The 26,645-nt window shown below is 42.1% G+C and overlaps 1 protein-coding gene across 2 annotated transcripts in view; it reads right to left on the minus strand.

Moving 5' to 3' along the window:
- Window positions 1–3,694: 3,694 nt before the first annotated feature.
- DSCAM (DS cell adhesion molecule) overlaps window positions 3,695–26,645 on the minus strand; it is a 443,286-nt gene continuing 420,335 nt past the window's right edge. For both annotated transcript variants that reach the window (XM_068179584.1, XM_068179590.1), the window contains exons 32-33: window positions 23,353–23,655; window positions 3,695–4,438 (exon numbers count right to left, since the gene is read on the minus strand). In XM_068179584.1, coding sequence (XP_068035685.1) covers window positions 4,095–4,438; window positions 23,353–23,655 — 647 coding nt within the window. In that variant the 3' untranslated portion in view covers window positions 3,695–4,094. The remainder of the gene's footprint in view (window positions 4,439–23,352; window positions 23,656–26,645) is intronic.

A 26,645-nucleotide genomic window follows, 5' to 3' on the forward strand; every position in this document is an offset into this window, starting at 1 on the left:
TTGGCAGGGGCTGCCCAGGGAGCTTTGGAGTGCCCATCCCTGCAGGTGTCCCCTGGAGGTGGCACTCAGAGCTCTGGGCTGGGGACAGGGTGGGCATCAGGAACAGCTGGGACTCCATGGGCTGGGAGGGCTTTTCCCACATTAATGGTTCCATGATTCTAAGCATTTCACATGCCAGGATGGAGGCATACAGGATCCATGGATTTTGATGGTTCTCTTCCAGTGTTTAAAATGGTGATGGCAGAGACACATCAGCTCTTTTCCTGTCACCTGGGTCCTGCAGCTCAGCGCATCTGGCAGGGGTTCGGCTGCTCCTGGCTGCCCTGATCCAAAAAGATTCCTCTGCCTGGACTGGATGGGAGTAGAACAGGCAGTCCCTCCCAGCCCCTGCCCCATGTTTATCTATCTGCTGGGAAGGTGAAAAGCCAATGAAAGCCCCAAGCCAAGGGGCCCGTGCTCGTGTATCTTAGGTTGGAAATGTGGGTGTGTATTCTATTCCCATCTGTCAGTGGTGGGGCAGGTATCTGCTGTTCATTGGGCAGTTTTTTTCTTTATCTCTTCCACAGCCAATCCTCCCTCCAGGAGATCTCTTCTGTTCATGGGCCATTAATTATTCATTATCTTCTGTTCATGACCAGTGAGTGTCCCTGCATGGCTGAGAAATATCCATCATCCCATGGGGAGATGTTCCGCCCAGGGGAGGAGCCAAGCATTCCTACCTGGATACAATCTGACTTTGGGAACACCACAGCAGCCTTTGCCCACTGCATTCCCAGAGGAGCAGCTTTCTTCTCCACTGCATTCCCAGAGGAAGCCCAGGCCCATCTCCACCAGCCCTGGAGCTTCAGAGGAAAACTCCACCCTTGTCCAGGATCCCTGCTCCAGCAGAAGCACAGCTGGCACTGCAGGAGGGCTGAGCCACCATGGGATGGGACTGCTGCCACCACCCTGACCCACAGGCTGCCAGGTCTGTTCTGACTCTGGCAGGGTTTTTTTTTTTTTTTTTTGTTTGTACTATTGCATTTGTATTTTTAGTTTTCCTAATAAAGAACTGTTATTCCTACTCCCATATCTTTGCCTGAGAGCCCCTCTATTTCAAATTTATAATAATTCGGAGGGAGGGGGTTTGCATTTTCCATTTCAGGGGAGGCTCCTGTCTTCCTTAGCAGACACCTGTATTTCCAAACCAAGACATTGTGTTTACAGCTGCACGCACTGAAGATCCATTGGGATGTGGGCACGGAGCCAGGCTCCCCGCTGCTCCGGGCCTCCTGTGGGAAGCAGCAGCCTGGTTCCACTCTGATTTCAACCAGCAGGAGACTTGCTGTGGATTTATTTGAATATGGGCCCCCCAAAGGCATCCTCAGTTCATAAGGAGGATGGATATTAGCAGGCACATTGAATAGAGATGAGGAGGAACTCTCATTAAGTCAAGGACGGTTGACACTTTTCCAGATCATCAGCCAAATGTAGATGTAGGGAGATGTTGGAATATTTCCAATATCAGCAGGCACCAGGAGTTTGAAATGTGGCTATTTCCTGCCTCCATTGCTGGTTCATTCTTGCCTGTCACTGAAGTTTTGATGGGCAGCCACAGGACCCATCACCCTTGTGCCTGAAGGAAGCCATGAACCACAGGAACAAATGTAATAAACCTCAGTTCTGTCCAAAAGCTTTTCACCTTTTTACAGAGGACAAGGAAGAAGCTTTGAATATAGAATATGAAAGTGTTTGGAGACTCAAAAGTCCTGAATGCTACTGAGTAAATTCATTTTTATTTCTACGTGCAGTGCTAATGCCCCATCCACCTCAAGCTGAGCACAGCAGAGAGACTTTTGAGGGAATAAAATAGGACTGAATTGTCCCAACATCTTCTATAAAAGTTTCATTTTCTGTGCTTTTTCAATGGGAAATAGTAAAAGAAATTTCTTTGTGCATGTTTTAATTAGGTTCTTATTAACACCATTTTTCTCTATGGAAAAAAGACATAACACATCAAACCAAAGCAAATGAATAGCTTAATCTTTTTTTCATGGAATTGTTAAGCTTGGAAAAGACCTCCAAGTTCTGAGCCCAACCTTTGACCAAACACCCCCATATCAACTAAAACATAGTGCTAACAGATAGTTACTTCATTCTGTCTGGAAATACTTCATGGGTAATTCTTAACATTTCATTTTTAATTTCTGGTTTGGAGGCAAAAGGTTGACTATTTGTTTTTTTTTTTTTTTCTTTTTTCTCTTTTTTTTGGGTGGGGTTGGTTTGGTTTGTTTATTTTTTGGTGTACTTTTAAAAAAATTTTAATGTTTTATGACTATGTTGGTCAGACATGAAGACAGATGGGAAATAATCCCTTAACTGATTGACATCTCAGCAATCTGCAGGACTAGAAGAAGTACATACCTTGAGGATTTCTTCATTTGGTCTCTTCTGTTCAACTCTGCACACCTTTAGCCCTTGGGCTTGGCAAAGCTATGGGTGCAAGCGCAACCTGATTCATTTCAAGACACTTAAAGTACTTGGCTCACTTAGTGCCCTTTCAACAGCACAATCCCATTAATAACAGTGACAAAACAACCACACATTGCTGCACTTTTGTGTTTTAGAACAATCTGAGTTGAGCATGGTGCATTAACGTTTGTGTTAGCAATGCCCGCAGCCAGGGAAATCACGGGGAGCTCCCACCCTGCCCGAGCACTCCGAGCTCTGCTGCTGCCAGAGCACAGCTGGTACCTCCAGCCAGTGCTGAACAACGTGCTGGCACCAATTTGGGATGCTCTGCTCTGTGTTGCCTTGGCCAGGGCACACACAAGGAGGCACTTAGCCAGGCGGCTGCAGGGCTGTTGTGTTAAAAACACCGACTGTGGTACTCAATCATTTATGCTCTGCATAAAACAAGCAATATCGCTTCTCATGGAGTCAGAGGATGCAACAAAGTAATATGAGCTGACAGCTCCCACGTAACAAGCTTTTTTTTTCCTCTAGAGAAAGACCTGGAATAACTTTTTTCCTCCCATTTTTCCTATTATGGGAAAAGTTGTTGGTTTTTTTCCACCCCAGTCCTTACGTAAGCAAAGAATTTCCATAAGAGCTGCTCCCAAATGGACTAAAGATCCATTTCTAAGGAGGAAGTAAAGTAACATCAACACATTTCTTCTGATCCAAAAAACATTGAAGCTGAACCAAAGCCTCCTGGTGTGAGATGGACAAAATGCTCAGAGTCCTGGGTGGGTTTGGTTCAGAGCACTCAGGGCTTGCACCCTTCTGCCTCTTTGCCCCATGGTAACAAAAAAAGGTTAGTGAACCCCAATTTTTTTTTCCAAAAATGTGACCCCTGAGTTCCTTTTCCTTTTTCCCAAGGCACAAGAAGACATCACTCAGAGGATGGCACTGACATCATTATCACACTTTGGGAAAACCACAGCAAAAGGTGATGGAAGCAGACATCACAAATAAAGGCAGAAGACCCTTTTATTTCGCATAGACAAAATGCAAAGAGTGTCTCATTAAATTAATATTAAAAAAAAAACCCAAATCAATCTCCTCACTCCACTGACATCACTCATCCTAATTAACAACAAAAAAAGAACAATCAAGGACCCATTTTCTAATTAAAAAAAAAAAAGTGCAAACATGACAAAAGACTTTTTGCTTTTCCAAATCAATGTTCCTGTTGAATTCACAAAGAGGGTGATTTTCTTTTTTTTTGTTTTGTGATTTTTTTCCCTTTTAAATCTTGTCTGATGGAACTTCCAGTTAAAATGTTTTTGTTAAGTCTCCATGCACTTCGTAGAAAATCAGTAAAAACACAAACGCTTGTGAAGATCAGAAAACTGGACTCTTTTACCCAAAAATTCAGATGTCCAGTCAGATGAAGCTCACACTCAGACAGAAAAAAAGCAAGAGAGCCTTTGCACTGTCTGTCATTCATATTATTAATTTTTTTTGTCAAATATTTTGGCAATCTTCTTCTTTAATTATAAATATTGGAATTCAATAAAAAAAAGGTAGCTTTCATTGGACATTTTTTTTTTTGTTTTGTTTTGTTTTTCAGTGTAAATATTTACAGCCACTGTCCAGCCATGCTCTTTTCGTTATACCAGGGTGTAAGATTTTGCGTAGGGATTGTTTCCTTTCAAGTGGCCCCGCGAGTCCAGCAGGGATTCTTGGGAGCTGCTCATTTTTGCTTGAGCCTGTCCTAGCTCAGCTCCTTCTCGCTGAGGTAACGTTGCCACAGCACCAGGTTGCCATGACTGGACATCTCTCGTGGAGGATGTCTCCATGGGGATCGGCTCCAGCACGGTGGGACGCTTCAAGGTTCGGCTTTTCTGTGGCTCCAAGCAGGCTTGCCCCAAACCCAGGTCTCTGCTCGTGCCCTGCACGCCACGGTTCAATAAAAAGTCCATCCTAAGGTAGGGTGGCAAATGCATGAGATCACCTGGGGAGGCAAAAGGGAGAAGTGAGTCTTTATTTCGGGTCACGCGTTATGTGGTGCTCACCTGGCGGGAGCGACTTGAGCTGGTTTGGCTGCCAAAGGGGAGGATTTGTGATCAGAATTTATGATTGATAGATTATTTGTCAGCTATTTACTGTGCTATCATCTTACAGAATTGTGCAACAAATTCCTTTTGGGCAGATCGACAAGAATTCACTCTAAATATTTGTTTTCATGATGGAATGAGAAGTGCAGTGTTCTTTAGATGCACTCATGGCATGAAGGAGATAAAATGAAAAGACCAGGAGCTTTTTCTCAAAATCTGAAAAGAAAAGGTATTGGTTTTCCTTTGTCAAAAACTTGGAAAATATGAAGGCTCAGTAAATTTACAATTTTTATTTTCCATTTTAATGGAAACCTTCACAATTCCAATTAACAAGCCCCAGTCTTGAGTAGAATGACTAAACTATTTTAAATGGAAGCAAGAGTATTAAGGCTGTAGTCTTCAAGAGATTTCTGAATAAAACAGAAACATTCTTGTCTTCATATAACAAAATTCAACTGTCAGCCGCCTGTTTAATTCACTAATAATTTTTTACCACTGTGACCACCAAGATGCTGCTGGTTTTGTGGTAACAAAATGCACTGGGACTGGCACCTGAGCTCTTGCATCAACTTTCTGCTTTGTATTGTCAAGAAAACCTCTTATTCATTATTTCCCCCGACTCCTGGGCCTGTTAGGCATTCATGATGTTCCTTTCAGGAAATGAGAGGCAATCAGGCACATAATGACATTCCCTTCTAAAAATATTTGATGGTGTAACTTCACCTATGTATGAAAAAAAAAGCACAGTAACAGGAGAATTCAGAACAGTATTTTCCTTTCTTTACAGATCTCTGCAGGTATGGAGCTGCTTTTTTTTTTTTTTTTTTTTTTTTTTTTTTTTTTTTTTTTGTTGTTGTTGTTGTTGATATCAAACCCAGAGCCTCATCTTCAGATGGGATGCATCCTGAATGTTTAAAGTAGGAGACTCTTGGCACCACACCACCTGTGTAGCTCTCCATGAGCTATTTACAGCAGGGGAAATTGAGGCTGACCTGTGCCAGTGGCATAAACAACAGACCAGGAAAGCAGTTCTTCATAATAAAACAATGTATAACAATTTTGTTCTTTTTAGCCCAGCTAAAAGCTGTCCAGTGACCTAAAATAAAACAGGTCCTCTGCTTTCCCACGTAAGTCAAGGCACTGCATATCTTAGCTAAAAGACCAACAGCATCTTTCTATCTATAATTCCTGGTCACAGACAGAGAATTGCTGAGGAGTTGCATTTGGCCAGAATCTGTGTTTATTCCTATAGAAATCCCTCAGGCACAGTCTAACACCATATGTTTTTTTCTGGATGCATCTCCAGCACAGGCTCACAGCACGTGGTGTTTTACCCCCGTGGAGTAAGATGGGAGTATCTCAAGATGAGCCTGACACACACCGTGGAGCTGGAGGGAGAGGGGGAGGTTTGTCATGATAATCACACTGATTACCTCTTGAGAAAGGAGTGGTGTTAACTTTAATTGGTTTTACTCCTTGGTTTGCCTGATTCTCCTACAGTACCTTTCATGCCAAGCACAATTCAAGCATGTCAGACCTGTTTCAGCTGAGACAGCAGCGTTGCTGCTGCTGCTGGGGTGCAGGACAGCAGGACATGGACATGGGAGCAGGGAGGCACCAACTCACTGCACTTCTCCCCAGGCATTGAGCCGAGCTGCTCGTGGGCACATCCGTGCTGTCCAGCACCTGTCTTGTCCCCTTGGCACCCAGACCCCCTGGCCACATCAGTTCTTTTGCTCCTGTAGTCCAGGTCCTTCCAAAATGCAGTTGTGGGGTTGGTTTGCTCCAAAGAGACAGCCAGGATGGGAAGTTCATGTGTCACTTGCTCCCTGTGGCTGTGCCTTGTGCAGCACTGCGATATCCCGGGGAATGATGTTCTGTTCCTACCCCACTCCTCCCCAGTGGGAGAGGGGTAGGAGTGTAGGAGTGAGAGTGATGCTCCCCACATCTGCCTCTGCCCTCTGTCTAATGGAGGAGCTGGGTTTGGCTGCCTCAGGTGTGGGGGTTTCACTGTCAGGGCCAGCAAAATGCAGCTCGGAGATGGCAACAGCAGGTGCGAGAGCTTTGGGACTATTTCTAATGCCGAAGTGATGACTTCCCTCTTTCCAGGAATGTTTAGAGACTGCTGGGGTCAGAAAGGGGCGTTTTTCTCCCACTCCCATGCTCCATTGGGGTGCCTCAGCCCCAGCAGAAGAGGAAAAATGCTCTATGTTGAACCCAGTCCTGAAGCACCTCTGCTGTGGAGAAAGGAGGGGAGAGCTGGGGTTGTTCAGCCTGGAGAAGACAGGGATCCAGAGAGACCTCAGAGCCCCCTCCAGTGCCTAAAGGGGCTCCAAGACAGCTGGAGGGGGACTTGGGACAAGGGCATGGCGTGATAGGATAAGGAATAATGGCTGTAAACAAAAAAAGAGTGGAGGGTTAGATGGGATATTGGGAATTAGGAATTGTTCCCTGGGAGGGTGGGCAGGCCCTGGCACAGGGTGCCCAAAGCAGCTGTGGCTGGGCCAGGTTGGACACTGGGGCTTGGAGCAGCCTGGGACAGTGGAAGGTGTCACTGCCCATGGCAGAGATGGCACTGGATGAGCTTTGCCCTCCCTTCCAACCCAAACCACTCCATGTTTCTATCTCCCACAACAGTCGGCCTTCTCCCAGAGGTGTCTGTCACCCAACACAACTTGTGAGGATCTGCCACTGCCTTGTTAACACCAGCCAGGACATTTTACACCCACTCCCTCTTTCTACTGCATTTTCTGCTTTTTTTTGGTTGACTTTCCAGGAAGGAGCTGGTGTGGAGCAGCAGCTGGAGCGTGGCTCATTGGCAGCTCCCCGTGGGTACCTCACGGTGCTGCTTCTGTGCCTTGGCACATTTGCTGCTTCTTGAGAGCCACGGGTATCAGTGGACTACCATAAAGATGAGCACTGAACCTTGCAGAGATGGAAGCTGGTTTTCAAGCTGCTGTCTAGACATTTCTCAAGTGTATTTAGGAGCTCCGAGCTATGTAAGAAAGACCTTTTTTCCCCCCTTCTTAAATCTACATAAGAAAGCATAGTCAATAATCTGTGTAAACAATATGCAGTCATTTTACTGCAATTTTCTAAATGTCTGGGGGCAAAGTTCCAGCAGGATTTCAGTAATGAGAAACCACAGAGTGTAACTTGTTCTCCAAAGCTGGGTACTCAAAGCACAATCTCTGACGTGGTGTATGCAGAGCCCTCATTATTTGATGTGATGTACACATTTTCCCATCATAAAAAGTGTCAGTGCTCCTTCTCATCTGCAAGGAGCATCTCTCCCTGCAACTGCATGTAAAACAGGGCACATTATTAAAACCACTGGCAAAGAAAAACTTTGAGAATGGAAGTTTTTCTTCTGTGCTAGGGATGAAGCGGTCTCGCAGGATGAAAAAAAAAAGTCTTTGATTTAGAAGAACTAATGGGTTTCTGACTTGAAAACACAATCTTTGAAATGTAACCACAGGGGTTCACCTTTGCCATTCCTACATCAATTCTGAAGGTATTTGTGAGCAGAAAAAAAGCTCCTTGCTGTATCTCTGGAGCTGCTTGGGAAGACTTTGGTTCTTATCCTCTGGACACAACAGTACAGGCATTTATTTTGTGTCTTGCTATTCAGCTGAATGATGTTTTTTTGGGCAAAACGTCATGAAGTTTCAGGATGGTTCATTGCCTTTGATGCTCTAATTACCTCTTTTCAGCTATGTTTGTGCCTTATTAGTAATGAAAGCAAACCTTTCAAGTGCATGAGCACTGTAAATGAGCATGTTTAATAATTCATGCATTTTGGCTTAATTAGTACAAAAGACATTCTAAAACTACAGTTTTCTGATGCATTTTTAAAAATGGGGTTTGGACTGGATGATCTTCAGAGGTCCCTTCCCACCCTGACCTTTCAGTGATTCTGCAATTTTTTAAGAAAGGAGAATTTGCTGTATAAGAACCTTGAGTTTGTACAGAAATAATAAGCAACCAGTCAAATCTGAATGCTGCAATTTAAGCCAGAGCTACCTCAGTCTTTTTTTTTTTCTTAATGGCCAGCCCTCTAATGAATTATTTAGTATAGTACATTAAAAAAAATGTTAGTTCAAATAAATATTTGCAAACAGACGCTAAAAATCACTTACTGTGGTATTTACAATAAGCAACACATTCTACCAAAAAGGGAGTATTTTCTGAGTTAATGCGACACTGAATAAAAATAATTTATCCCTATTTCAGTACAACTGAGCTGATATAAAACACCTGGCAATAAAAACAACAGACATTTTTAGCCATATTCCAGAGGTCAGCTTCAGGTGTGGGAAGGGCTGGGATGAATTTGACAGGCTACATGCAGGGAAAAACATCACTGCTGAATTTTTCTTGGATTTTATTCAAGATAGCTGTCTCATCTGCAGAACTAAACCAAGCTTAGAAGCACTCCTTTCTCCCAAAAGATTTACCTCTTTCCTCTTCCAAATGCCAGAGAGCTTGCATGGTGGTTTTTGTTTTTTTTTTTTTGTTTTTTTTTTTTTTTTTTTTTTTTTTTTTTTTTTGCTTTCATCTACTCCAGAAAAAAAAATTTCAAGGATTTGTTCTATTTTCAATACAAGGATCATCACATACTGCAAAAAAAGGATGCTCTTACCGGGATTTTACATGAGAGGTCTATGCATTTTCTCATGAATCAGAACCTCCACTAAAGCAAAAGCAATTTGTCTTCACAACACTCCAACAGAGATACCATCAGTGAGGGTGACAGCCTGAGGGTTTTCAAGTTTTGGTTGCCATGTGGAGGAAATTCTGTGCTATTTGAGAGATTATCTCAGAAAGTTTTGAGAAGCAGGGCTGGTGACTAGGACAGGATGTTTTATTTAACAAAGGTAAGGATGAGACCGCTTGAATAGGGCATTCACACATCCTGCTTCAAGAGGTGAGTGGGCAGGAAGAAAGCTCCCAGAGATTTCTCTGGGATGATGCCGTGGGATCAGAAATCATGCCAGGGTTGAGTGCCTACAGCCCTGTTAGCTCAGGGAAGGTGCTGATGTAATTATGTTGATTTAGGAGAAAATTATGACCTTGTGCAGTGCTGGGGGTGTAAAAGTGCTGTGCAGATGGAGTTCCACTCTGTTGGGCATCTCTTGGCTTGTGCTAACTTTGGAAGGGGAAGCACTGATGGGATGTTATGTTTTCCTTTGAAAGGAAGCAAACGAGACAGAGCTGCTGACGTAGTTCCAAGACAGGTTTATGCTGATTAAAAAATTAGAGTTGTTTTTTCTAGCTCACTAGCACAGTAAATAAATCAGTGAAGCCTTTCCTGCTACTCACAGGCTGTTTTTCAGGACAGAGACTGCCTATAAGGGAAAACTTGCATTAGAAACGAGGAAAGAGTGGAGGGTTTGCAAGGACAAGGTGAGAGGTTTGCTGAAAAAAAAAAGAGTGTAAGTGATGCTCAGAGGCCTTTGTCACATCCAGAACTGACACACCATTAAAAACGTAGCAGGCAAAGCTTTCTTGGACAGCAGCAGCTTGGTCTGAAGCCAGGCTGATAGCAGCAGTAACATTTCTCACAATTGCTGCTGTCAGTGTTGGAAACCTGCTGGTGCTCCCTCCCCGTCCATCTCGTGTCCGCACTGCGCCGCAACCATCCCCTCTCCTGCAGGGCTCTGCAGCACCAGGGATAAGCACACTTAATGAGCAGTAAAGCCAATTATTTGCTTAGCTTGGTCCTGTGTCTTGCTCGGCCAAGAAAGGGGGGGTGAAGAGGCTCAGTCCTGCACCTCCTTGCTTGGCTGATACAGGTCCCAGGATCTGCTCAGTGTGGAGCTGCCTTCCCAATTCCGTGGTTAAGTGTTATTTTCTTGCAGCAAAACGCCACAAGTAGAGAGTAAAAATTTCTTAAGTGTGATTGAATGCCAGGGGTCCACTCTCTAGGGCCAGTGTTGATCAGTAATGGAAATGGAGATGGAATTTCCATGTGCAAATGTTTGACTGGCCACGAGTGAGAATCTCAGCTCACTCTCTGTCGACAGGAGCACACCATTATCAGCACATTCAGGAGCTCACAGGCTCCTGCTGAGGCCACTTTTTCAAGACAAAAACTGGATTTAATAATCCTCTGAGGTGATCCAGAATAAATGGCAGAAGGTCTGAGAACAGCCAAGCAGCAGAAGGGGAAAGGAAAGAAGGAGGAGACAGGGCACAGCTTCCTCATTAGTGGAAAAGCTGCTGTGAGAGCAGGCACGTGCCCTTCCCTTCTCCAGAGCAGCTTAAACCTCTGCTCAGGTGCCCAGGAAAAATGATTAAAGTGCTCATCATTTGGGGGGTACTTTTAAAGTGACTGAATGCAGGACTCGTTTCAGCTGCCAACCTGCCCCTCCTGCCTCTCTGACCTGCAGCATCACACCCTCTTGTGCTTCTCTCTGTATTTCAGCAGGCAGAAAAACACCCCACCCTTATGCTGTTTTACATTTTTCACCTAAATAGGTGAAAAATGTTAGAGAAATAGCCAGGCTTCCTATTTTTAGCTGGAGAAATCAGAATTCCCTGTCACCCCTGCAGGGCTGTGCTTTATAACTTTCTCCACAAAAACTGCACCCTCATGGATGGTTTGGAGACCTGTAACACCTAGTTAAATGTTTCATGTTGCAGTCTGCTAGAACTGGCATTTTCATAAAAATACTCAAAATACCAGCTGTGATTCACAGAGCAAAATAAAAACAACAGTTGCTGTTGACTACAATCGTTGGAGTTATCTCTTAAGGAACATCAGGCTATCAGGAAATCTGTAGTTCAAGAGCCAAATTTGCTACTGCTATAAATCACTGGCTCTATTGATTTCAGCAAGGCTTTAAATTGATTTCTACTTACTGGAGATTAGGTTTAAGTGACTGAAAATGAGGATTCCAACTAATGTGGATTTTTTTTCCTCTTTTTTAAAAGGTGATTCATTTTGTTATTTAGATTTAAGCCTTCTGATTTCAAGAAAAAGCCTTTGATCAAGATGTCTTAAAGCAAAAGCATGACTGCTGTAGCTGAACTGAGATCATCCATCTGAACTCCATTGACATAACAGACTGTGCAGCTGCCTGAGAGGATGGCAGGAGCCTTGATTATCACATTGTTACCTCTTCCTGGAAGATCTAATGGAACAGGAATTGAAGCACGTTTTTGGTTTGCATTTCTCTAAGCAGAATTTGGGTCTCTAACACAGTGCTGCACTTTCAAAAGACCTGCCAGATGCTTTGTCTTTTCCAGAAGTAACTTTAAGGAGAACTGATGGATTTTTAAGGGCTTCTCTGACAATGAGCTGAGTAAGGAAGGAAAAATTTATTAACTCCAGGGGTCGGATAGATTTAGACCCTGTGGATAAGCCAGCCTCACAGGGCTGGTGCACCTGCACAACTGATCATTTGCTGCTTGGATTTAATGAGGTGTCTAAGTTATAAAAACATATAAAAGGGGCCTCACAATGTAAATCAATACCCACTCCAGGACTAAAGACAGCAAATCTGTCAATAAATAATGAAATGGTGACAGAAAAGGTAAGGCCAGGAGCGCTCCCTTTCCGTCTGCCTTGTCACGCAAGTGGCTTCATGCATTTTTAAGGATGCTCTGAGACAGCACTCTCCTGCCCAGTGGCTGGGAAAACATGGAAAACCACGCTGAAAACCTCAGTGAGGTGCCCCTGGTTAGCAAGGCCGGACTTTTAAAACTCATTTGCTGGTCCTGGGTGCAGTGAACAGAAGCTGTTCAATTACACATCCCTTCAGCTGGGGGTTAAATTGATCGTGGCTCCATGGAAACAGGTTTATTCCTGAGATATGTTGGGAGCCTGGATTCAACACAGAGGCTGGAGAGGTGAGGAGTTTTCAGAGTTCACTGGAATCAGCAGGTGCTGCTCTGTTGATCTCTCCAGGTGTGAGAAATGGATTTGTAAAGGACTCTCAAAACCTGACTGAAAACTCACACAGCCTTGTACATCTGTATGCAAAATCTGAGACAAGGGGTGCTGATTTAGGAAGGCCATGGAGTAGAGAAGCCATGGTTGAGAGAGAGGTTGAACTGAAAACAAGTTTCAATAGATGGCCTTGCAAAAGACCAGATATTTTGGAGAATTAGAACTGTGAAAGATGATGCATTGTAGCAACATCACGTGGGGTAAAATAATAGGTGACCTATTATTTATAAGGTTCTAGTAACAGGACCTTAAAGCAGGCCAGGGTCTGTTCTTGTCTGGATGGAAACCCCTGCTGCTGGATACTGACAGCAAAAATCACACACACTGTGTCCCAGCTCTGTGAAGGTGATATTATTTGGCATTTTCAAAATAATAGGTGGCGTTAGAAGTATTAGCAGCACTGTGTGGCAAAAGCTAATAGGCTGAAAAACATTTCTAAGGTATTGTAACCAGAAAATAGGTTGGCTTCTGATAGAATGGTGTTGAGTTTTACATCTCTTGTGTCTCACCCTTCTACGAGACTGATAATGGAATAAAATCTTTTAAAATGCCTCTCAGTTGCCCTGTCTCTGTAGAGCTGGGATTTTCCAACATCCAGGCTCTGAGCCATTCCTGTGAATTCAGAGATAAACCTGATCATGCCACAACAACAGGAGAGCAAAAACGCTGCTCATAGAGCAGGGCAGGTCTGGCTACAGCAGGGAAACCAACATCAGCACTGCCCTGCTCTCTGCTGAGTTAGGGGGGAATTTCTGCAACTCAGTGTCCCCAAGCCCATTAGTCTGAATCCCCCGAGTGGTGCTGACGAGGTGCAGCACTGCATTTTTGTTAATTAATCCCCTGGAACCAGGCATTCTCACAGCTCTCACATTTAAAGTAGGGATGCTGAATATTTCAGTACTGAAATCCATCTGCAGAGCTGTGCTTTAAAGCACATACAGCTCTTCCATGGATGGCACAGACCATCACTACAGTCAGGTTAGGACTGCTAAAAACTAAATTTTTTTTCTCTAGTGACATGATTTCCTGCTTTAATTTCCAAGAAGAGCACAAGCATGACCTTTCTTGCAGGTAAGATTTGGTTTCCATTTTCAGGTAGTGCCAGCTCTCCTGTAGAGCTCAGATTACACTCAGGTCCTCTTGGCACAGGGGAATAACAAAGCCTGACTTAATTAAATCAGGAATGCCTGTAAATGTCTGCAACGACCTTAAAGCAGGGCTGGATCTGTTCTTGTCTGGATGGAAACCCCTGCTGCTGGCTACCTTGGGCTGGCTGACAGCAAAAATCACACACACTGTGTCCCAACACTGTGAAGGTGAAATTATTTGGCATTTTCAAAATTAAAAATCTGTTTTTTGTAGAAGTGAGGTTCAGGATAAGGACATAGAATGTTCTAAAATATCTGTTGTGTTAATTGAAGTGGACACAGCATCTTTGGTTTGACTTGGAACTTTTGCTGGTAGTTTTAACAATTTAATATTGAAGTAAGAACAAGAAAGTAGCTGAAAATGTACAAATTTACTGATAAATGTAATCCTTGCTTAAGGCATAAAACTCTTTAATAACTACAATTCAATCAAATGTATCTAAAGCTACAGACAACATGGGTAGTCTAAGAGCTGCAGCCTATAAATTTTAGTCTGGTAGTAATGGGATAAAAACCCCAAGTGTATCCTGAACCAGCACAGTTTGGGATGCTGTTTTTTTTCAAAGTTAGTTTTGATTTTCAAATCAAAATAAAGAATAAATTAGGAAGCAACAGGAAAAGGTAATTTTGCTGCTACACACTCCTCACAATGTCTTTGAGGAATTGGTGGTACCACTTGTTTCTCTCCTCTAATTAGAAAATCTCTTCCTAACATCAGCATCACTGTTTCATAGGTAACAATTATAAAAGTAATTTAGATTACTTTAATCACAAACTCACAGAATGATTTGAGTTGGATCATTTAGTTTCAAATCCTTCCACTATCCCAGGTTGTTCCAAGCCCAGTCCAGCCTGGCTCTGAATACATCCAGGGATGAGGCAGCCACAGCTTCCCTGGAAAACCTCTTCCAGTGCCACTAATGACTTGAATTTACATTGCAGACATCTCCTATAGTGCCTAAAATGGAACTTCCACATCACAATTGCACAGAAACCTTGTAACTGAACAGCTGCCCAATTTAAACTCAAGATCCACACCGATATAATTTCCTTTCTGAACCCAGAATATTTCAGCTTCTGATCTGAATCTGTTTAAGTTCATTTTTATTATACTGGCATGGTTAAAAAAGTTGCACTGTGATCCTTCCTGTCTGCAAATCTACCAGAATAAAAATGAAAGCCAAAGATATCGAGTATGTAGTCACGTCACATTAAATGCAGAATTAAATGGTTTCCATCCCTGCAGAACATTCAGCTTTTCTCAGCTGAAGGAGAAAAAGCTCCTGATATTGCACAGAAATGAAACCTGAGACAAGATAAAGGCAATTTCCTCTCATCACTAATGTGCCATTTCTAGGATAAGCAGTAAATGGCACAGTCTATCTTTTGTGACATCCTCCTGCTTTTCCAACAGTGCAGCAGAAAATCAAGAGGTGTTCCACACACAAAAGGATTTAATATGGAAACATTAGAGATACTCATCTAGGTGAGTAATTTCAGGATACACCACCTAAGTATATATACAAATTAACAGTCATGCTAAGAGTATTTACTACTGTTCAATGTGTAGGCAAGAAAGTTTTTTTCCCAACTCTGTGCTTGTCCTTCTGTTTTTCCACCTGCTTATTTTGATTTGTCACACGTACTTCTCTCTAAACTGGATCTTGGTCTCCCACTGTAGAGTCAGGATGGTGGTTTCTTTGTTCTGTATACACATTATATACAATGTGTGTATATCTAGTCATATTTTTTTCATATATATTCTATTGTATTTGAAACCAGACAGTGCAAATATAAAACCAGAACAGAAAACAACCCCTATCTCAGCCTTTGTGTACTTTGCTTTGTGATTTCTGAACAACAGCAACAACAGAAAGACACACAGATTCCTCTGCATCTTCAAGAAATTCAGTTTTGGATCTGGAAACTATGGAATTCGTGGAATTATTCCCCATTTTCAGTCAGGATAATATAATAGGCATGGGGAAAATTGGCTAAAGGTGATCTGTCAAGAGTCCCAGCCTTTGCTGAATCCCCCATGGCTGGATTTGTATTGGATTCAGTGACGGCCATGGCCGGTGGAGCTCTGTCAGCAGCTTTCCAACAGAAATCCAGTCCCTAAATAGACTCACTGTGTCAGAGGGAAGGAACTCCTTCACCCCTGAACTCACAGGACAGTGCTGAAGAGTTCACATCTCAGGTTACGGGGCTGACACTGGAAAAATACTGTGCCTTCCACTGCTGCCTGGTTCTGATTTTTCTCATTATGCTAAGCAGCTTATTTTTAGCTGCAGTGACTGAATTCTGGAAAAGAAGATTTGTTTCTTGACTTGGGTGTTTATAACAACATTTAGGCACTGCAGGTGATATCCAAACTGCATTTAGGGGACCCTTGTAAATCTTTTAATAAATTACTTGCGTTCTTTAGCTCAAGGCTTGTCTACATGTTAAGGCTTTGCTGTTCAATCATCAGGATTAGTCAAAACAGCAAGAAATTTCTAAATTGGGTCAAGAATGCTAATTAAGACATTTGAAAACCTGAGAGAACCTGATCATTCAGCAAAGCTGGAGAGGTTAAATCAGTATTTTTTCCTAGTTAATATGCAGTAGGTTTAAGGGCTAGACTCGGGCTGCTGGACTGAGGTACCCAGCTGTAAAAACCCAAAAAGTGTCCAAATCTGCATGGGGAGGGCTTGGTTGAGAACAGGCCTGGCCTTGGGCTGATGTTGAAAGGCAATGTCAGCTGGCCAAATCTCCTCTGGGACATGGGGGCCAAGGGGAAGGGCTGGAAAATGGAGACGAGAGAAATGTTCTTGCCCACCAGCCAAGAACACAAGGACAGCAGGAGGAAAGTGCTTCCAGGGGAGCAGAGGCTGGGAGAAGGGGAGCCCCAGCTTTGTGCAGGTGGAAGGACCCAGGAAAGCACTCAAGTTCCCCATGGAGAGTGGGGTATCCCTGACATCTTCATGGCTGGGAAATCAGTCCCTGGAAAATCTTTTTTTCAGAGTTTGCCTCTCCAGAAATGCCATTTGTCCCCACTCACGAGCAGGTTTCTTTCCAAACTGGTTCCTTTCACCAGCTGAAAGTTTGTGGAGGAAGTTCTGAGATATAAAACCTTGGGATGCTTTAAATGGATTTCCAAGTCTACTAGAGATCCCTGAGAGACATTTCTTCTCTGAGATCACATTTGGGTTGCTTTAGTCCTTCAGGGGTTTTACATTCATGTGATCTCTCCCCACTTTAGAGGAGGTGGGATGGTCAAAAATGACCTTAAACTTGTTTTCTGCCATCAGGTAGTGAAATTCCTGGTCCAAGACAAACAAACCCTTAAGGGCAATGTCAAATATAAGCAAAGGTTCTTTTTACTGCTGATTTACAAGAGAGAAAAATATAATTGGAGGTCTGATTTTGCAGCACCCCCGTGGGAAAGGAAGTTTCTGCAAATGGAAAGAAATGAAAATTTTCTAGATATTTCCCATTCAAGCCCTCATCTGATGTTATTCCTTCCAAGCATGAACTCCATTGCCAGGGGATACAAGTAAGTGGTCTGTCCAGACATAAATAGTACTTGGGATGCAAAAATATCAAAATATTTCCCAGTTAATAGCAGTTCTTTTCTCCAGCACAATAATTTAGGAGTAAAGAGAAGAAAAAACCCAACAGGCTTCTTGGCTGAGGCTATTACTGAGATTTAAAATTATAATAATAGGAATCTATTTTTAATAAACTGCTCCAAAAATGTTTATTGCAGTGAAGAATAATTGTTATGATAACTCAATTTGTGATTATTATTCTTAAAACAGAAAAAAAGGAACATTATTATAAAACTCTTTGAACCTCTACAATTATATTCCATTTTTCTACATTACAGGCTCTTTGATGGCACAGTGGGAGGTAGGAAGAGAGTGCATTTCTATCCAATTTCTGTCCCTTTTTTGGAGGATGAGGGACTGACTCATTTGTCAACCTCACAGGTAAACTTGGGGTTACAATTGTTGAAATTTATGAATATTTATATGAAAAATTGCTTCAGTTTTGCTTTGCTTAAATGATTCCTTGAGGGCCTGATCTTACTAACCAAACTGGTAGTTAGTGACAGCTGTGGGGAGGAGAACAATAATCCAAATCCCAGACTTCTGGGAGTTTTGATGCTGAGAAAGATGCAATGAAAACAACGTGTTGCCACCATTTTTACAGCTTGAAGGATTTTAACACTGCACAGGAGCTGAGAAGATCCACTTTTGTAAAGGATGGGATTTATCCCACAGCTATAAAATCCTGCTGTACTGATTTTACTGCTTCAATTTTCTCTTTTAAGGTGACTCCTGGGACACATGACTATTCTGATGGCTTCCTGAAAAATGTCACCATCTACAGTAGGGGGTCACATTCAAGGTCTGGGCAGATGAGGTCTGACAGCTCTGTGCAGTCCACAAAACCTCATGTGCAGGTCTGCATCCATCCCTGCACTTTTTGGAAGCTGTGCAGAGGCTGTTCTTAAGCAGCAATTCCAGTTTGCTTGGCAGTGTGTAATGTGATACTCTAAAAGGGAAAATAATGGTGGTGTTGTTAGTGAGGAAGCATGAACTACAAATAATCACAAATCATGGAATGGTTTGGGTTGGAAAGGACCTCAAAGCCCATCCAGTGCCACCCCTACCATGGCAGGGACACCTTCCACTGTCCCAGGCTGCTCCAAGCCCCAGTGTCCAACCTGGCCTTGGGCACTGCCAGGGATCCAGGGGCAGCCACAGCTGCTCTGGGCAATCTGCTCTCATCTAATTTTTTCCAAAAATCTGCTTGGGGTGTTGTGAAGATCAGAACACAAGGATGTGTAGGACATGCTTTCAAAACATCAAGTGTAGGAATTAATTAAAAAAAAATCTTATTTCCATGTTCCATTTCCTGTAGCTAGGACTTTTGAAAACTCAGAGAAACTCCTGAAGTATTTTTCTTTTAATTGAAGGCTGCTTAAAAAATGTTTTCCATATACTTGAAACTTTTGGCCTGGTGTGAGGACAACGATAAAGAAAACATCTACAGCTGTTTGTACCATCAGCTAAAGTGTCCTCCTGTATAGGAGAGCCCGTTGATATTCAAGGATCACCTTCTCCAAGCTCAGTGAGCAGAATCTCAGGCAAAAATTCTAGGAGGAGTCTATGGATGAACAAAAAGCTCCTGGCAAAACTCAGACACAGAGAGGGGGTACTCAAGAGGGTGGAAGCAGGCAAGAATAACCCGGTGGGAATACAGAGACATTGTCCAAACATTCAGAAATGTGGTTAGGAAAGCCCAAGACCAGCTGAAGTTGAACCTGTCCAGGGATGTGAAAGACAACAGGAAAGGAAAAAGGAAAAAGGGAAAAAAAGGGGGGAAAAGGGAAGAAAAAGGAAAAGGGAAATTGGAAAAGGGAAAAGGGAAGGGAAGGAAAGGGGAAGGGAGAAAGGGGAAGGGGGAAGGGGAGGAAAGGGAAAGGAAAGGAAAATGGAAAGGGAAAGGGAAAGGAAAATGGAAAGGGAAAGGGAAAGGGAAAGGGAAAGGGAAAGGGAAAGGGAAAGGGAAAGGGAAAGGGAAAGGCTGCTGTAAGTTTATGGTAACAACAGGAAGGCCAGGGCAAATGTGGTTGCACTGCTGAGTGGAACCTGGTGACACAGGACTTGGGAAAGTCTGAGACCCTGAATGCCTTATTTGCCTCAGTCTTCACTGGCCAGAGCAGCCTTCAGGAATTCCAGGTCCAAGAGATCAATGGAACAGTCTGGAGGAAGAGACTCACCCCTGGTGGACAAGGATCAGGTCAGGGAATGCTTAAGCAAACCGGATATATGTAATTCTATGGGCTTTGATGGAATGTGCCTAACAAGTGCTGAGGGAACTGGCAGATGCCATTGAGGCCTCTGCCCATAGTCTTTGGTTGATCATGGTGACTGGGAGAAGTGCCTGAAGACTGGAGAAAAGCAAATGCCACTCCTGTCTTCAAGAAGGACAAAAAGGAGGATGCAGGAACCAAGAAGCTTCTCAGCCTCATCTTCATCCCCAGGACTTCACCAGCAAACTCCATCATTACCTTCTGAGAGTTAATTTTCAGCTTTTTCCATTGGGTGGATTCATTTCCAAATGCCCCATTTATCAAAATAAGTTTTTCTCATTGTCTTTCTTTAGACTTATAATTGTTGGGAATTATTTTGAAAGACAAATAGTACTTATTGCAAACTCTCAAAACTTTACTGCACCCATAAGATGCAACAGGCAGCAGTCTGAAAAGGGAGGACAGAAATTAGGTAGAAGAGGCAGAAGTGATTGAAAGTGACATTTTCCCTGGAAGATTGAATTGGCTGAGAATAAAAGCAAAGCACCATGAAAACAGGTGAAAGTTCTCTTGAAAGAAAAGATTTACTTCAAGGAAGAATAAAGGTGTGCTGAAATAGCACAGTGATTTATCTCAAATGCTCTCATCTACTGAAACCAAATACCTGAAGTTTTTTTTATTTCTTTGCCACGTCCTTAAATGGAGTATGACTTTGATTAATTCTATTTGAATTACAAATTACCTCTGGCAAATTTCTGAAGTGGTGGGTAAAAGAAGAAAGATGCCCAGTAAGTGTTTCCTCACTGACTTGAAAATGAAAATATTGGCCTGTCTGCTACTGGTGAAAGTTCTTTCTATCCATATGTTTTGTTTAAAACCCTTCATAAAGTGACCTTTAATAATGCATTATTCAATATTTATGGGCCAACATTCAAATTGCCCCACTGGAGCACTCAATTATTCTTTCAAGGTAATGAAGCTAATTATTAATTTTATAATATATTAAATTTCCTTGCTGCAAAAGAAAGCTAAAGCTAAGCAAGAAAAGTAAGGGGAAAAATAAAGCCATTGAAAATAACAGAGCTAAACATGATTACAAGTCTGTAAATCACTGGAGGGGCTCTAGGGTTGTTCCAACCCTGGAAGATTTTTTACTCAAGCACAGGGACCAAATTTTGGTTCTATCTGCCCTCAAGAAAATCAGCTTTATATGGAATATATTAGAATATTTCCAAATACTAAATATGCAAAAGTAATGTATTTGGAACATGAAAGGAAAGAGGGCAAGATATTTGTTAAAGAAATGATAAAAAATATCTGTTGACTGCTTGGAAGGAAAGAGTTCAGTTTTGACTTAGCTGTGAATGCAGATGCTTCCCTTTAGCAGAGCAGGGACAAATATTTATCTTACTTCTTTGGAGTTAGAAATGAAAAATATTTCTATTTTTATCTATTTCTGCAGCTCCTGGGTTTGAGGTTCTACCCTGTGACTACACAGAAATCAGCAATTTCTCCCAGTACTTTATTTCTTACTTATTTTCCCTCTTATCTATCTGTGTGACACACTAATTTCCTGCCTTGAGTATTATAACTGTCTACCTTTTGCTTGGGCTTTTTCTTCCCACATTTTTCTTTTAGCTTTCTCCAGCCAAGTCCTTGATGCTTTCTGTTCAGTGCTCCTGCTTTTGAATGACCCTTCCTGATCCCACTGTCTCCTTTCCATTCCTCTGTCCTCACAACCACTGCTTGTTATGGTGAATATTGAACAAAAGACCCTCCAGAGATTATTCATTACTCTTTTCCACATAGATGAGTACTACTGATTGCTTTCTGTGGATCTGAGTAGCAGCACTCACACTGGCAAAATTATATACTAAAATAAAATAAAATGAAATAATACAAAATAAAATAAAATAAATCGTGTTTTCAGAAAGCAAACAAATATAATTATGGATTTTCCCCATTTGAATCCTACTCTGCTGTGTCACATCCTGTATCCTGTAACAAAGACTGACAAATCTTCTCAAATTTTATAACCTGCTTGATCTCAGAGTACCACAAATAACCTGTTTGTGCTGTTGGGAACTAAAGTAATAGTAGAAACACCACGTTTGTGGTCTGGAAATGTGATTGAGCCCAAGACTTGGATGTACCTCAAGTACTTTGTGGGAAATTTAGGATTTCTGTATAACTGATTAACATGATTAAGTAAATGTTGTTTATTGTTTATGTAATATAAATATTTAAAGGTTTTATAAATTATTAAGTATACATTTTTTGATTGGTGGTTTTATTTTGTTTATTTGTTTTTTGTTTGTATTTTTGTTCTATATGATTGGTTATAGTTCAGGTGTTTTATAGTTTTTTGTTATTTAGTTTTTGTGGTCTTGGTATTGGTTTTCTTAGTGTTTTTGGTTTTTGTTATTTAGTTTTTGTGGTCTTGGTATTTGGTTTCTTAGTCACTTCTTTTTCAATTCAGTACAATTTATGTTTCAGTAACTTTGATGAATTCTTGAGGCTTTGGTAACAAACTTAGAAGCAGGCTGCCTGGTGCACACTATGGCTTAACCCTTGTAAATACATTGCAACATACCTTCAGGCAGCAAGGAGCTGAAGTCTCAATTTTCTCCTTTTTTTTGTTCCCTGCTGATTTAGATATCCCGAGTTTGATATTAGGTGATGTCAAAGAGAGAGACTGGAACAGCTCCAGGACATCACCAAAGGGCTGTTACACGTCTGACAAGCCACAAGGCAGAAGGGACAAGCACATCTCCTGCAATCTGTCTTTATGAGCAGTTAATGAGAGCCAACTTTTGCTCCCAAGCACGAAGCAGTGCAGTGAGACAGGGTTTATTAGAGGCTGGTTTGAGCTGGAGATGGGCAGATGCACCCACATATGGTCTTATTTATCCCAGAAGGGTCAATGGCCTGATGGCTGCAAGTGTGAGGAGTGGATTTGATGGCTCAGCCAGACTCTTTCTGCTCCTAAATTCCCACGTTTTCTGTACGTGGGAGAATATGCTCATGTGTTTCATTAGCTGGGATTAGGATTTTAGCTTTTCTGTTTTTCATATATTTGTAATCCTGCAATTCTTTAGTGTATAACTCTAAACTCCATATAAAGTGTTAGCTGCTGCTTTCCCAGTTTGGTCAGACAACACATTTCCTCTCCAGGCCTGGGAATCAAGGACACTTCACTGTCTCAGGCCTTGAGAGATGGAAGCAAAAGTGAGTTTGGGGGGAGCAAACTTGGGGTAAATGACTTAATTACCTGAAGATGTAATTGGAAGATTAACCCCCAATATTCACATGGACCAAACGTATAAAAGTGTGAAAACCCGTTTCATCCGTTTTGGTGTAGCCCCTGGGGAGGTTTTGTCTGCCCTAAATGTGCCTGAATGCCTTCAATAAATATATCTGCTTTTTATTCCATAATTTAGTCCGTCCTCTGTTATTAGGTAGCCCCAAAAAGGCATCAAGACTGTCACCCTTGCGCCAAGAATGACACAAGAACAGACGAGGACGCATCGTAAAAAGGAAGAAAAGAAGGCCTTTATGGAAGGGAAAATTTTGCTTAAACAGACTGATACAATACATTCTATTTGATTCATTAATTAATAAAGACATCTTTCTCACACACCGTCCTTGAGAGGAACAGAAAAGCAAGGTGGAAAAACACCACCTGCAGATTGTTTAGACTAACATTCCTACAACTCCCTAAAAATTCTCACAAGCCTCCATGAGAAACGATTGCCGTTTCTCTCTCCCTGACCAGGCTGGTACCCACAGAGGACAATCCCCAGTTACATCTAACAGGCGATATCGTGACCCACCCTCTCCAGCTTCCCAGCCTGGGCGTGGTGTGAAGCCCTCCCTGGAGTGGAGTGACCCAAATGTTCTCACCTGGGCGATGTGCCTTGGGAACTGCCATGTTCATCACCCGCCCTCCGTCCTGAGGCTTGGGCGGGGACGCGGTGAACCTGCAGATGCCCGACTCGGACGGCGTGCTGGACGTCAGGCTGTCCGTGTAGTCGTTGGTCCCTGCCGTGAGCTGCTCCGAGGACGTGTCTGATATGAAGCACTCCGTGATGGTGAACTTGGCGTGCCTCAGCTGCTCTTCCATCTTGGCGTGCTCGTAGGCCCTGGCCAGCTCTTCGTACGTGGAGGAGGCACTTTCTGTGGAGACCATGCTGCTCCTCGCCCGATCTGAGCGCCAGGAATGGGAGCAATGGGAGAGAGAAAACATCTGCACAGTCCTTTTTTTCAGGAGGAAAGCCACGAGCACGATATTTCAGAGCAAAGCAAAGAGCCCTTGAAATTATCAAGGTGATTTAAATGAATCTGCTTCAAATGCCTGCACAAGTGTTAGTTTAGTCAGAAACTCAACAATTACAGATAATCTAAAGTGAAGTCTTATCCTGTGAGCAGGATTAGGTACCTTAGCATTAAATTCATGCTTATTTTATAAAAAACAACCTTTACTACATGGAAAATATTACTTTTTCAACAAAAAATGATTTCTCTAAATCTAAGCCTTCAAAAGGTTATGAACCCACAAACCAGATTTTGCAAAATAAGAAACAGCTCTTTTACATTATCTTTTTAATGCATCTCAGAAATATTTCACCGGGGCTATGTAAAGGTGAGAAAGGAAAGTCTTTTTGTCCTGTTTCCATCATATGTATATATATATATATTTTTTTTTTTTTTTTTAAGTGCTGAGAACAAAGGTCAAATAGGAAGGCAGTAGCTCTCAGATATTATCTCTCTAGACACCAGGTAAAACACTAACTCATTTAATTCGGAACAAAGATCTTCAGAAAGCAATATTTGGCAACTACAGCCTGCAGTCATTCAGTTGCCTTTTTTCAGTGCTGCTGAAGCTAATGGGGGAATGCATATTTGACACACAGGTTATTATGACCTACAAGCTGTTCTTTTCTGCTGATGAGTTTCTGAGAATATCAATATTTCTTAAACAACACTGTTATTGAAGATGTAAATGGCTACTGATACATTAAAAAGCACTCTGGAAATGCAGGGCTCATTTCTGCAGGGACGGAATTGCTGGGCTGTTGCACCCACAGTGTTTCTACTCCAGTGGGCTGGAAGAGCAGAGGACTTTGAAAAGTTCCTTGGGCAGATGTCGTGTTCCATCACAGGATCTGTGCAATTTCAGACATTGCTTGTTGGTGATGTTCAATAAACAGGCACAGTGTAATAGCTAATTCATAAAAATGGACCTCCTGCAGCAGCCAGAGGCAAGCGTGTCATTATTGCAAATCTTTATCTTTTTTTATTGTGTGCCTGCACCCCTGCATCAGTTTTCATTGTGCACAAAGAATGATACTCATGCCACTTTTAAGCACGACCATCCATTATTTAAAATGACAAGTACTTCTGCAAGATGCTGTAACTTGCTTAAGATTTGGAGCTGACCAGAACTTAACAGGGTTTCTTTTGATTTTTCTGGTTTTTTTTTCCACCCACAGGAAACATCATTCCGTTTTTCACATTTGATTTGTAAATCAGGCCTCAGTGATGTCTTCCCGTATTTCTGGTCAGCTGGAAACTCCCAGGAGGCAGCAGTTGACCAGTGCCATGGAGCAGTGCGTGTGAATATCATGGTCATGCAAAGGTCACATCTTGGTCCATTGAAGCTCAGGACCTGCAGCTTCCCATATCCCATGCCAAGAGGGAGAATATTCCAGAACCAATCTGCCTGAACACTATTTTAGATTTGATGGAAGTTTATCCAAGCCTAGGGTGAACTTTATGAAACTTCATGAACTTCATGAATACAGATTGATCAGGAAATTTCTAATGGCCTCTAGTTAGAACATTAGAACTCGGTCACAGCTATGAACTGCTGCCAGGCATTTCTCCTAAACTCAGAAGCTACTAATTGTAAGCCTGGAATTGTTTTGATAAGTGCTAAATTCTGCCAAATATCAACTGCATCAACCAGCTCCTGAAATCTGAACTCCAGATTGGAGAAGTGATCAAATGTGCACATTAGCTCAATTGATTCTTGAACACATAATTTGGCTACATATGTTTATTTGAAAGTTTTAAACTTCTGAAGCACTTAAATTAAATGGGCTCTACTCTTTTCCCAGAAACCAAGTGGTGTACTAGAGCTGCTTTTTGGCACAAGAGAAGCTTTCTTGATCTAAAGCTTGCTATCCCTCACATAAATCACCGTGAGCCCAAAGGTAGACACAGAGTAGAAAAGTAGGCTTGTTAAAATATAGATTATAAAGTCTGTTTACATAATTGGATGTAGTTTATCTACTAAACCACACAGTAAATTTAATTTCTGCCCTTTGCCACACACATTGGAAAATATCCTTTGGTGACAACAGGCTGGAACACACCCAAATGCACCTGAAATCTGGAGTGTCTACAGAAAGGGTTTCTGAGAGGAGGTTTTCTATTTATATTTAGATTTGTATATTTAATAATCTTAAAAATTTATGATCATTCTGCCTGAAAGTTGCCAGCTGGCTGGAGGAATCTATTGACTGCCATTACCCCATGGAGAAAACATGGGGCTATAAGAGGGTGAATTATGAAACATTGAGAACTCCAGGCTGTAAATTACTAAATATGAGTGAAGTCAGACATTTGTTCTCATACAGAAAGCAAACCAGTCATACTGCTTTTTATGGTGAAAGGCCACTCACATCCACTGCTTGGTAGCTCTAACACATCATGAACACCTTTCTCCTAAAATCAGGAGAGACAGTTGGCAGTTCCTTCTGGGGAAGGACAGTTGGCAATTCCTTCTGAGGAAGCCAGAGTAAGCCTGGCTTTGGTCAGACTTCCCTTGAGAAATATTTTACCTTCCTTCCTTTTTAACCTTTATTAGATTTACTTCATGATTGCTCTTCTAGTCAATAATATACTCATTTATTTGCCTTTTTTTGGTTGCTTTTTCAGCATAGGACAGTGGGAAAAACGTTTTTTTTTTTTTTTTTCCCTGTTGCGTTTATGATGGGAAGGCATCAAGAAGAGATGAGGGCTGCAGGTATACTATGTGTTCAGTGTCTCCCCACTTGTCATCTACAGGAATAAACCCCATTCTGTTTCTCAGGGAAATCCTGGCCAGCTGATGCAGAATTCAGTGCTATGAATGGATTTTTACTTGGACTCTTATTACAGAGTTTTCCTTTTTTTTTTTTTTTCCTCTTCTC

This window comes from Anomalospiza imberbis, chromosome 2 (assembly GCF_031753505.1).
Source record: "Anomalospiza imberbis isolate Cuckoo-Finch-1a 21T00152 chromosome 2, ASM3175350v1, whole genome shotgun sequence".
In the NCBI taxonomy this organism is placed as follows: domain Eukaryota; kingdom Metazoa; phylum Chordata; class Aves; order Passeriformes; family Viduidae; genus Anomalospiza; species Anomalospiza imberbis.